At 41.6% G+C, this 12612-nt stretch overlaps 1 protein-coding gene across 19 annotated transcripts in view; it reads right to left on the bottom strand.

The window, feature by feature from the left end:
- EPB41 (erythrocyte membrane protein band 4.1) overlaps positions 1–12612 on the bottom strand; it is a 201245-nt gene that overhangs the window by 89319 nt on the left and 99314 nt on the right. For all 19 annotated transcript variants that reach the window (XM_056557271.1, XM_056557272.1, XM_056557269.1 and 16 more), the window contains exon 6: positions 5745–5820. In XM_056557271.1, the coding sequence (XP_056413246.1) occupies positions 5745–5820 (76 nt within the window). The remainder of the gene's footprint in view (positions 1–5744; positions 5821–12612) is intronic.

The following is a 12612-nucleotide window of genomic DNA, read 5'->3' on the forward strand; positions in this document are numbered from 1 at the left end:
CAACACACACTGCTGTCTGTCCCTCTCTCTCCGTAATAGAACGCTGATGTGATTGGCAGCAAGATGGCTGCCGATTATATAGGGCTGTGACATCACAGGAGTGGCTGGCTGCTGATGGGCTGCATGCTGCATGTGATTCAGGGTTATCCCGTCGACCCTTGTTCCCACCTTCCCAGGATTCCTTGCCCCATGCCTTCACATGTTGATCCACCATTTTAGATGCCTTGGAGCCTGGACCGCACTAAATAGAGTTTAATTAAGAGATTTGCATGATCTATTCGCGGCAATATTTGCATTTGTTACAATTCAAATTTTTCCTGAAATTCGTAACGAATTCGGATTCATCGGATTAGGTTTGCTCTTCCCTAATAAGCATACACATGATGTAAATATACACAGTACGCAAATCAGTACATGAAAATAATTCAACATCTATCCTTTAAGTATTCTCATTTGAGTGTAAAAAAAAAAATGTCATTCAGTTCATCCCATGGGGGTAACAAACGCGGGCATAAATAAAACATGTAGCCGGAGACCGGCACTTACCAGACTGCAGAACGTGAAGTAATGAACACGTCAGCCACAGAACCGCAACACACTTCCCTCCTCCAGAGCGCACGAGCTCACAGCGATGCCCCAGTGAACTGAAAGCACCGCCAAACGCAACGTACGCACCTGTGGGAAGGGCGGTGTGCGTTAAATATCCAACGCCCCTCCCACAAATACAGCCCGATAGGCTTAACACTTATTAGACACTAAACACATAAAAACTTTCTGCAACAAATTTACAAATGATGCCACAAATATTATGAAAGCTCGTACTAAATGGGGTGAAAAAAAACATAGGGCTATTATTGGTGCGAAGGGAATAGTAGCTCTATTGTTTTTTTTCACCCATTTAGTACAAGCTTTCATTTGTGGCATCATAGGTAAATTTGGTATAATTATTCCGTCTGATCCGACCTATTCTTTCACTGCAGAACTTTAGATGTGTTGCAAAGAGGGCACCTACATTGGGCCAGTCAGTGTCGCCCAGCATGCTTAGGACTTTACCTTAGAATAATGCTTAAAGCACACAAGATCGTACCAATGTGGACATACACAATGTACATGTTGTCAATATATGCAAAGTCCTGAACGTTTTACTTCTTATGTAACTAATCAATCATATATGATACCACAATATATAAATTGCATCACTAAATATGTGGTTTATCTTATTTCTTGCACAGCATGTAAGAAGCAGTATGTAGAGAGCACTACTAATTCGCTTAAGGTGCATTTTCATAAACATTTAACAGATGTGACACATTTTAACACACTGTTTGTGTTGGTTTCAAGGCATGGCACTGAAAATGCGATGTTCCATTACTGAGTTCTCGGTTCACACCTGACTGTTTTCGTGACCTTTTTTTTTTATATAGCTAGTGGATATGATGTATGGACTATTAGGGATTTCAGTATTTGAATCACCAGAAATAGTAAAACATATTAATTATGTATATGAATAAAATCAGTAAGTATAAAAATAAGAGATAGAATAAAATAAAAATAAAAAATCTTTTTGGTTCTGTAATGTGTTCTGCTATTCCCTCCATGTCTGTGCGTTTTGTTTTCAGGCATTGCTGTTAGTTTGCTGATAATGATATGATTTTGGGTCAACCCTATGGTTCATATAATTGTGGTCTGATATTATTTATGGTGTATATGTGCCATACTGAATCGTGTTATGGATGACAAAATTGTGTAAGCCTCCATACTAGTCTGTCTGTATAAAGTAGTGTTACACAAAAACATTCTGAAATGTCACAATGAAAGTATTATAACAATGTATGTTTTGTGACTAAATTAAAAGTGTATTTCTTTGTTTACATATGCACTTTTTCCCTTTTTTTTCCCTGTATTTGTTCACATGAATATATCTGTCTGACTTTGCTTGTACAATGTGTGTCCAATTTAATTGGTCCAATGACTGTGGGAGGTGTGCGACAATATTTCTTAATTAAGTTTAGTCTGTGTAACACGTTTTTAGAGCAACTTGATCTGCAGTGTGCTGCGCTTATTTTTTTGTTTGCACATCACAGAGACATGTCAAAGGTTTTCATTGGTCTAGTTCTCAGTGTCGAGACCCCCGCCCACCCACTCCTCGATCTCTTAACGATCTCTGTTCAGCTTCACTAGATGGCCCCACTGATATTAGTTCTGATCTGCTGTTGCATAGATAAATAGCTCTACCCCCTATAACTACTACTGCTGCAACTGGGCATGCCCGACCAGAAAGCTAAAATTGAACTACAAGTCATAACTTTAGACATCGAGCTATAAACATAACAATAGTGAGGGATTATGTGTGAAACTACTGAAATAATTTAATTACTAACAATATATTTAGCATTTTTATTTTGCATCACTGTTGTAGTGTGGGTATTCTCACCATTAAAAAAAAAGTATTTACACTTATATTTTGATCAAGAACAAAATAAGCAAAAACAATATTCAGGGAAATGAGGTGTTACATTGCAGCTACCTTAGTGACAAGTAGCGCCCCAATGCTCAGTTCATACACTCCTAAATGAAGTTATCCCACCCACACCCAGGGGCCCTTATCTACACAATTTCCAGTTGCCAGAACAGTATATGTCATCATATTTTTTTCCAGCGAGATGCCGACGATAAGACTCATGCACTCCATCTTGGGTCATGCACTCCACTTATCCCCTCCACTTAAAGGGGTAGTCCAGTGGTGAAAAACTTATCCCCTATCCTAAGGATAGGGGATAAGTTTGAGACCGCGGGGGGTCCGACCGCTGGGGCCCCCTGCGATCTCTCTGTACGGGGCCCCGGCTCTCCGCAGAGATAGCGAGTGTCGACCCCCGCACGAGGCGGCGGCCGACACGCCCCCTCAATACATCTCTATGGCAGAGCCGGAGATTGCCGAAGGCAGCGCTTCGGCTCTGCCATAGAGTTGTATTGAGGGGGCGTGTCGGCCGCCGCCTCGTGCGGAGGTCGACGCGCCCCCTTCCCGCGGGCTGTCGGGGCTCCGTACAGGAGATTGCAGGGGGCCCCAGCGGTCGGACCCCCCGCGATCTGCAACTTATCCCCTATCCTTAGCATAGGGGATAAGTTGCTCACCACTGAATCACCACTGGACTACTCCTTTAAGCAGGGAGTATCTGGATCTTACATGCCCAGAAATTGCTAGCCCATTAGAGGCATATCTATAGGGTAGGTTCTGTCCCACATGAGGTCACCTTACCATGATGGGATTGTACACACTGTTTGGCTAAAAAGTATGCTAAGAACCTCTCTTATTTTCTCTATAGCAGTACTGAAATTAAACGTGTCAAATTATACATATAGCTTTGTGCTAGGAGTGTGCAGCTGTAATTGGTTTGTTAGCACATCACACAGACATGTCAAAAGTATTCATTGGTCTAGGTCTCATTGTTAGGACCCCCCCACCCGATCATTAAAACGAGAAGGGTGCACTTCTAGACTCACAGCGATCACTAAATGACCCCATAGACCTATAATGGTGCCATCTATTGCTGCTAGACAGAGATCACTGCAAGCCAGGGAGTGAAGTGCTTAAGTGTGCACTTCTCTCCACTTGTTTAATAACGTGTGGGACACTTCGCACCAAGATTCCAACCAATTAAAACCATTGACATGTGTTTGTGACATGTCAAAAGTTCTTTTAAATGACAGGTACACTTCAAAGCTTGCACAACTGTATTTGCCTTCATGCTTTCTAAACCACAAGGCAATGGGGTAGTCCACGGGAGATTCTGTCTGCCACGTCAGCCTTGATTGATAGATCTATGCATATATCTTAACAGAAAGTGATCCATCATTCAAGGCCAGTGTGCCAGGAAAAAAGCAACCAGGGACCACGCCAATGACTCATGGTTTGGGCAGCATAGGTGAAGACAAGGTTCTTTTATACAATATACGTTATGGCTACCCCACATCTTCAGCCTGTTTGTGGCCATGAAGATTGCCGGGTGCTAAAAACAGCTGAGTTGGCTGTTTACGAAATTCGCATAACTTCCATTCACATTAGTAGATGGTGCACAAATAGCATAGCACTGGGAGCTAAATGGCAGGATAAATTAAACTACCGGTATGTGTCTACAAGGTTACAAACTGGAAACCAACCCTGTGTAGTTTAAACCATAAGTCAAACTCCATTTGCTATCCTTCTAATTGTAGTTGAGGTTACAGCTTGGGGGATTTGTTGGGATTTAAAGGAAGCAGTTGGGATTGTTTATTTTTAATCAAAAATCAACATGTTATTTTCGGTTAAATCCCACAACAAGTTACACTGTGGCTTAACCCCCTTTGAAACAGTATGTCTAACACCTCCCTCCACTCCACACGCATAAGGCTTCCTGTATAGGCTATCTCGTCTACCCAGTGGCAGAAGTGCTTCCATCTCTCTCATAAGTCAGTGATTGCTAATAGGGCACAGGAAACCAATTATAAAATCCCTGCTCACTGGTACCAAGTCCCTGTCCAGCTTCATCGATGGTACCCAGGGGTCGCAGAAACCTGTTGGCACTGTGGCTTTTTGGAAGGGATGCAGTCTCATATTTGATGGTCGTGCTGTTCCCTATCTGCATATTGGCCCACTGTCCTTCGTACCATCCGTGAAGTCACAGACGGGCAGACGGTCCTGAGCTCACCTGAGGCAGCCTTACTATCAATGTTTGACATGTCCCACTCAACCTACAAAAAGTCCCTGATGAGTTAATTGCTGCAGGCAGGCGTTCTTTTGATCCTCCCACTATTGCAGAGTGGCTCAAGGAGATAGCTTACTTGCAATGTATTGAAGAACTGATCGCCTTGACCGCTGCAGAGATTGATTGCTGTAGCCGAACATGGCTTGTCTGGCAATCCTTTCAGTCCTCCCCAGGATACCGCACTCTCTGACTCCAGTCCCTCGGTGGCCCCATGATCGTCACCCCCTTCCCACTTTCCTTCCTCCTCCCCCCCCCCTCCCCCCTTTGCTTGTATAGTCTTGTCTGTGTCCACCCTGTAGTCCCTTGCATTTTGTTCTCCGCTTAACCTAATTTAGATGGATAGATTATATCTAGCTTTGCTGTTCTTTAGCGTTTTTCACACATTACTGTTATTTTAAAGAGGCCCTCTGCCCACAGTTTCCCCTTGTTGGATGACTGTAATTTTATACTTATTCTGCACTACCTATATCTCATCACAGTATTATCCTTTTGTGAATTGGATTTTTGTGCTTCCTGTTTACCTGTTGTGTATGCCATCCCTGTTGGTTTTTTCTTTTCCTTGTTCTTTTTACAAGACAATAGAAAATAATGTGTTAAGACAGTGTCCATTTGGCTCCATCAGAATGATCTATCACAGCTGTTATGACTTTAATATAAACACAAGCCATAAAACTAGTGTGATCACAAAAAATTTAAAACATTTAAAACTGAGTCAGGGTGATGGAAAAATAAAAGGTGGCATACTCAACTGCACAAAGTATCCCTAACCACCACCCCCACTGTCGTTCCCACGGCTTCCTGTGATGTGTTGACCCCAGTTTGGCCAGTGACTTGATAAACATTAGTTCCTGTGGGTTAGTTCCTGTCAATGGGTTACAGGAAGCAGCTATGATTAGTGAGGACCGGAAGAAGTCAGAATGGCGGTGGTGGAGGATCGGGCAGGAGAGAATGCTTATTTTCCCCCACCCTAACACATATAAAAAATTTTCGTGATGCTATTACCTTGTTATATCTTCTGTAAGTTGTGCAGGGTCAGGTGGATAAAATTTTACATTAAAGGTGAAATCCAATGGAGCTCCTGTGAAGAAAGTGACAAATACAGTTAATTGAAAAAAAAAAAAAAAAAAAACACAAAACAAAACAGGAAATAAATCTGTTATTCACGCTGCGTTGAAGGGAATTACAAGCCAGTTCACCCTCACTAAACTCTCATTGTAATCTGTTCACCCACACTATTATAAAATCCCTGCTCATTGGTACCAAGCCCCTGTCCAGCTTCATCGATGGTACCCAGGGGTCGCAGAAACCTGTTGGCACTGTGGCTTTTCGGAAGGGATGCATTCTCATAATTGATGGTCGTGCTCTTCCCTATCTGCATTTTGTCCCACTGTCCTTCGTACCATCCGTGAAGTCACAGACAGGCAGACGGTCCCGAGCTCACCTGAGGCAACCTTACTATCAATGTTTGACATGTCCCACTCAACCTACAAAAAGTCCCTGATGAGTTACTTGCTGCAGGCAGCCATGGTGGTAATTCAACAAAGTTGGCGTTCTTTTGACCCTCCCACTTTCTGTTATTCACGCTGCGTTGAAGGGAATTACAAGCCAGTTCACCCTCACTAAACTCTCATTGTAATCTGTTCACCCACACTATAACCCTGTATTGGGTTTAGTGTAGGTGAATCAGCTGTCAGTTTCCCTGTAATGGTAGACAAAATACATTGTAAAAGAACTTGTAAGAAAGCTAAGCAGATCATCTCATTTGGGTGCATTACATGCATTTTTTTCATAGCTGGCTCACATCTTTTCTGCTTCATTGGATATCATCATAATTAAGGGCAGTGGATTTACCATCTACTTTTTTGTATGAGGCTTTGTATGAGATTGGTGGCTATCTGTTAGGGCACATAGTATATATTATAGTACAATTTAGCATGCACAGCTACCAGTATTGTGGCTATAGTATAGTGGTGGATTCATTACAACCTGTATGCATCTAGGTTTCTATTTCTCGCCTTATCGCTTGTGTACAATTAAGATAGACAAATATTTTATTTATTTCTATTTTAATTTGGTGATTTTTTTTCCCCAAATTTTTTTTTACCATCTATATTTTAAAATACAGTGGTCCCTCAAGTTACAATATTAATTGGATGTCCTGACCATTCTATGTTGAAACCATTGTATCATGATATCATAACTATATAGAAACATAGTAATTTGTTCTGAAAACCCAAAATGTAATCCAAAAATAGGTGAGGATTAAAAGAAAAATAAGTAGATTACTAATACAGATAAAGCCAGTCCAGTAAATAATAGTGATTTACAGCTTTCAGCAGCTCTTTCTCACGGTCTATGTAGAGAACAGGAGCTTCTTCAGGGTCCTGAACAGTACACAGTGTCACAAAAAAAAGTAAAATGAAGCCACCCCCATCTAGTGTTTAAAAAAGGGTTTAAAAAAAATGGCTGCTAGGGCTCTCTGTCTTTTTAATTTTGCAAACGAACCCTGCAAATCCAGCCTTTTGGGTCCATCAAAGAAAAGTACCAAAATATCTGAGGGGAGAGGGGAGGGAGGTGTGGTTATCTCCATTCTGTGCCATGTTACAAGCAATACAAGGTGCTAAACTATTATTTATATGTTTATATGCACAATGGTTTGTCTTTGGTCATCTTATGAACTTATTTCTTGTGTATTTGCACAAGGCTGATTCAGGGATATAAATATTTTTGGGCACAAAATACAGATTTTTCTTCTGTCCTTGGACCATATGGTCGACCACGGTTTTAGGTGAGGGGTAAAAGCGCATACGGGGCAAAAATGAGCCGACCGGACCGAACGTTTCACTGCGGTCGGCTCAATTAAATTAATTACATACGGGAGCGCATAGAAAGGCATACGGGAGCGCAAGTTTTTAGCTCTCCCCTGCCGTATGCGCTCCAGTATGTGGGAAAACGTAATGGGAACCCAGCCTTAAGAGTTATATAGAGCATGCATTCAGGTTAAAAGTTTTAATATTTGTGCCGACCTCATGAAAGGGGAGGGGGAATGAGAGGAGGGAGGAGGGGAGCTCATCATACTCCAGGGGAAACGCTCCCAGCCTCTCAGAGAAATTTGGAAAGACTCATTACAGTAAAACATAGATCAAAAGCTATTTTACATATTAACCCCTTAAGGACTCAGCCCATTTTGGCCTTAAGGACTCAGGCAATTTAATTTTTACGTTTTCATTTTTTCCTCCTCGCCTTCTAAAAATCATAACTCTTTTATATTTTCATCCACAGACTAGTATGAGGGCTTGTTTTTTGCGCGACCAGTTGTCCTTTGTAATGACATCACTCATTATATCATAAAATGTATGGCGCAACCAAAAAACACTATTTTTGTGGGGAAATTAAAACGAAAAACACAATTTTGCTAATTTTGGAAGGTTTTGTTTTCACGCCGTACAATTTATGGTAAAAATGACATGTGTTCTTTATTCTGAGGGTCAATACGATTAAAATGATACCCATTATTATATACTTTTATATTATTGTTGCGCTTAAAAAAAATCACAAACTTTTTAACCAAATTAGTACGTTTATAATCCCTTTATTTTGATGACCTCTAACTTTTTTATTTTTCCGTATAAGTGGCGGTATGGGGGCTCATTTTTTGCGCCATGATCTGTACTTTTTTTTGATACCACATTTGTATATAAAAAACTTTTAATACATTTTTTATAATTTTTTTTTTAATAAAATGTATTAAAAAAGTAGGAATTTTGGACTTTTTTTATTTTTTTTCGTTCACGCCGTTCACCGTACGGGATCATTAACATTTAATTTTAATAGTTCGGACATTTACGCACGCGGCGATACCAAATATGTCTATAAAAAATGCTTTTTACGCTTTTTGGGGGTAAAATAGGAAAAAACGGACGTTTTACTTTTTTATTGGGGGAGGGGATTTTTCACTTTTTCTTTACTTTTACTTTTACATTTTTTTTTACACTTGAATAGTCCCCATAGGGGACTATTCATAGCAATACCATGATTGCTAATACTGATCTGTTCTATGTATAGGACATAGAACAGATCAGTGTTTTCGGTCATCTTCTGCTCTGGTCTGCTCGATCACAGACCAGAGCAGGAGACGCCGGGAGCCGCACGGAGGAAGGAGAGGGGACCTCCGTGCGGCGTTATGAATGATCGGATCCCCGCAGCAGCGCTGCGGGCGATCCGATCGTTCATTTAAATGGCGAACTGCCGCAGATGCCGGGATCTGTATTGATCCCGGCACCTGAGGGGTTAATGGCGGACGCCCGCGAGATCGCGGGCGTCGGCCATTGCCGGCGGGTCCCTGGCTGCGATCAGCAGCCGGGATCAGCCGCGCATGACACGGGCATCGCTCCGATGCCCACGGTTATGCTTAGGACGTAAATGTACGTCCTGGTGCGTTAAGTACCACCTCACCAGGACGTACATTTACGTCCTGCGTCCTTAAGGGGTTAAAAGGGGTACTCCAGTGGACCTCTTTTTTTTTTATTTTATTTTTTTAATCAACTGGTGCCAGAAAGTTAAACAGATTTGTAAATTACTTCTATTAAAAAATCTTAATCCTTCCAGTACTTATTAGCTGCTGAATACTACAGAGGAAATTATTTTCTTTTTTGGAAGATAGAGCTCTCTGCTGACATCTCTGTCCATTTTATGAACTAAAATCCCCATAGCAAGCATATGCTGTTCTAGACAGTTCCTAAAATGGACAGAGATGTCAGCAGAGAGCACTGTGCTCGTGATGTCAGCAAAGAACACTGTGTTCCAAAAAGAAAAGAATTTCCTCTGTAGTATTCAACAGCTAATTACTAATTTCCAGCTAAGTACTGGAAAAATTAAGATTTTTTTAATAGAAGTAATTTACAAATCTGTTTAACTTTCTGGCACCAGTTGATTAAAAAAAAAAAAAGTTTTCCACTGGAGTACCCCTTTAACACATGCATATTATTATGCATACAGGTCTTAGTGCACATTACTACACTGACAAGCATTTTTTTTTTCTTACTATTGACACTAATGCTTTAAAGAAACCTCTAACCCTGGCACAGGTAAAGAGTAGTACAGAACATGTAGTACCTCCCTGTACTATAGAGAGGCGCTACCAGACAGCCAGTCAGTTCATGCTTTTCAGTAATATACGTGTTTTAAAAGTGAAACAACCATTCTGATTGGTCAGTTTTTCAAGCCATTCATACATTTTGCTGATCCTGCCTGCTAGTGACATTGCAGGTTTAGTATGGATTCAAGTTACAATGGTCCAGAAAAGACCATTGTATGTTGTAACCTGAGGCCATTCTAAGTTGAGGGACCGCTGTATACCTAAAAGTGCAGTTTATGGCCACTAGGCCTAAAACCAATATGAGACTTCCTGTTCTGTACAGATTACTTCCCAGTAGTGCCCTTCTTATCACAGACATAAGAAAAACGAAAAGGTGATAAGACATACACATAGTAGCTGTTGCTCACGGATAAGCATCCCCTTCCCTGTAGAATCACCTCTGAAAAGGTCACATAGAATAGGTCAGGTCCTATCTATTGTTATCTATGTTCATTGGACTTGCTGTAAAACATATTTGTAAATGCTGTTAAAAAACTACCCAGGTGAGATGGCAGCTAAACTGAAAGCATTAGGGAAAAAACATGTTTCAGTATCTTCTACTAATCAGTAAAGAAAAATCTAGGGTATTCAATCCATTTAAGATTCGCTGTGATAAACATGTGGTCATTTAAGGGGGAAATGTCAGAAATGATCTAGAATCTACTTTTTCCAGTCCCAGTGTACTTCGCATTTTCCCAACACACTGGATTTTTTTATACACCTTTTGGCATTTGTACCAAACACCCCCCCCCCCCCCCCCCCAGTTTGTCCAGTGTGTTTTGTGGACCTAAACTGAGAGAACTGAATCTATCCACCTGAAGTCTGCTTTAACAGGGAGAGTCTTCAGGTAAGTGTCAAACCTATCAGGACAAGTGCTTCCATAGGGCCATATAAAGCTCTCATAACATTGGATTTTCCTACATATACACATTAGATGTCCCCCTATTTTACCATTGTTTTGACATTAGAAGATGTCTGATTTGAAACAGTGCTCAATAAAGATTAAGAGGAGGGATTTACCAAGACCAGTATTTCATAGGCTGGTCTTAAAATAAAACCCAGTCAATGCAGGATTGCACTGGATTTATTAAAGGGGTTCTCTGGTGCTTAGACATCTTATCCCCTATCCAAAGGATAGCGGATAAGATGCCTGATCGCGGGGACCCTCTCAATCTTTCATGCAGCACGCCACTATCATTCAGACCTCGGGAGCGAACATCGCTCCGGAGGTCTGATGAATCACGGGGCCGGAATATTGTGATGTCGTGGGAAACCCCCGTGATCTTGCACACGGCACCCCATTTGTTATCAGTCCCCGGAGCGTGTTCGCTCCGGGTCTGATTACCGGCGACCACAGGGCCGGCGGCGTGTGACGTCATGCCTCCGCCCCCGTGTGATGTCACGCTCCGTCCCTCAATGCAAGCCTGCGGGAGGGGGCATGATGGCTGTCACGCCACCTCTCATAGGCTTGCATTGAGGGGCGGAGGGTGACGTCACACGCCGCCGGCCCTGTGGTCGCCGGTAATCAGACCCGGAGCACACACGCTCCGGGGACTGATTACAAACGGGGTGTCGCGTGCAAGATCATGGGGGTCCCCAGCAGCGGGACTCCCGCGATCAGGCATAGATTTCAAATGCAATTTACACCTGCTAGAATTTTACACCAGGTGAAGGGCAGGTATGATAATTGCCCCCCATTAGCTTTAATTAACCTTATTAATAGCCCTGGTTCGTCGATTTTTCTAGCAAAAATTATGTGAATGGCGTTTGCAAAAACCCTACTCATTAGCACCATATTGTAATGTTCTACAGATTTCCGTTGCAGAATCCATGAAAAATATGCCACGTCTAAATTCGCAGAAATCCTCTTCGTATTATGACCGGTTCATAAACGCTAAACCTTCTGTAAATGATGTATACTCCACTAGAGGTCACCATAATCTTCCTACAGACACATGACTGTCAGAATATGTAGAAAAATTTAGAAAAATCTGTCTGTGTGAGCACCTGCATTCACAGGATTAAGTACAGTAAACAAATCTTGAAAATGTGAGAAGAAACAAGAGTACTCAAGTTGCCCAATCTTCTAACAGTATATGATCTGCACTTTACAATAAAACTAAAGCAGTCCACACATAGGATTTTGGTCAGTACCAGGAAGTGGCCTAAAACACAAACAAATTTAGTAGTATTTCTAATAAAGAAATACAGAATAAAGTTTTTTTTTTCCTCAGTTACTTTAACACAAATAGCTAATCAGCCAATCACATGGCAGCCCCTCGGTGCATTTAGCATGGATCCATTCTGTCAAGTATGTACAGTTCAGGCTTGTGGTGGCATAATGATGTGAGGGACATTTTCTTGCCACACTTTGGGCACCTAAGTACCAGTTGGGAATTGTTTAAACAAGACAGCCTACCTGAGTATTGTTGCTGTACCCATCATCAAATAGCTACTACCAGCAGGATAATGCACAATGTCACAAAGCTCACTTCATCTCAAACTGGTTTCGTGCACATGACAATTAGTTCACTGTACTCCAATGACCACTACAGTCACCAGATCTCAATCCAGTAGAGAACCTTTGGGATGTGATGGAATGGGAGATTTGCCCAAGTAATATATTAAGTTATGAATTACATATTTTGCTGAGAAATCTGCAGCAAGTGCTTGATGCCATCATGTCTATATAGAGCAAAATATCTGAGAAATGCTTCAAGTACCTTGTAGAAA

Source organism: Hyla sarda, chromosome 2 (assembly GCF_029499605.1).
Source record: "Hyla sarda isolate aHylSar1 chromosome 2, aHylSar1.hap1, whole genome shotgun sequence".
Classification (NCBI taxonomy): Eukaryota; Metazoa; Chordata; class Amphibia; order Anura; family Hylidae; genus Hyla; species Hyla sarda.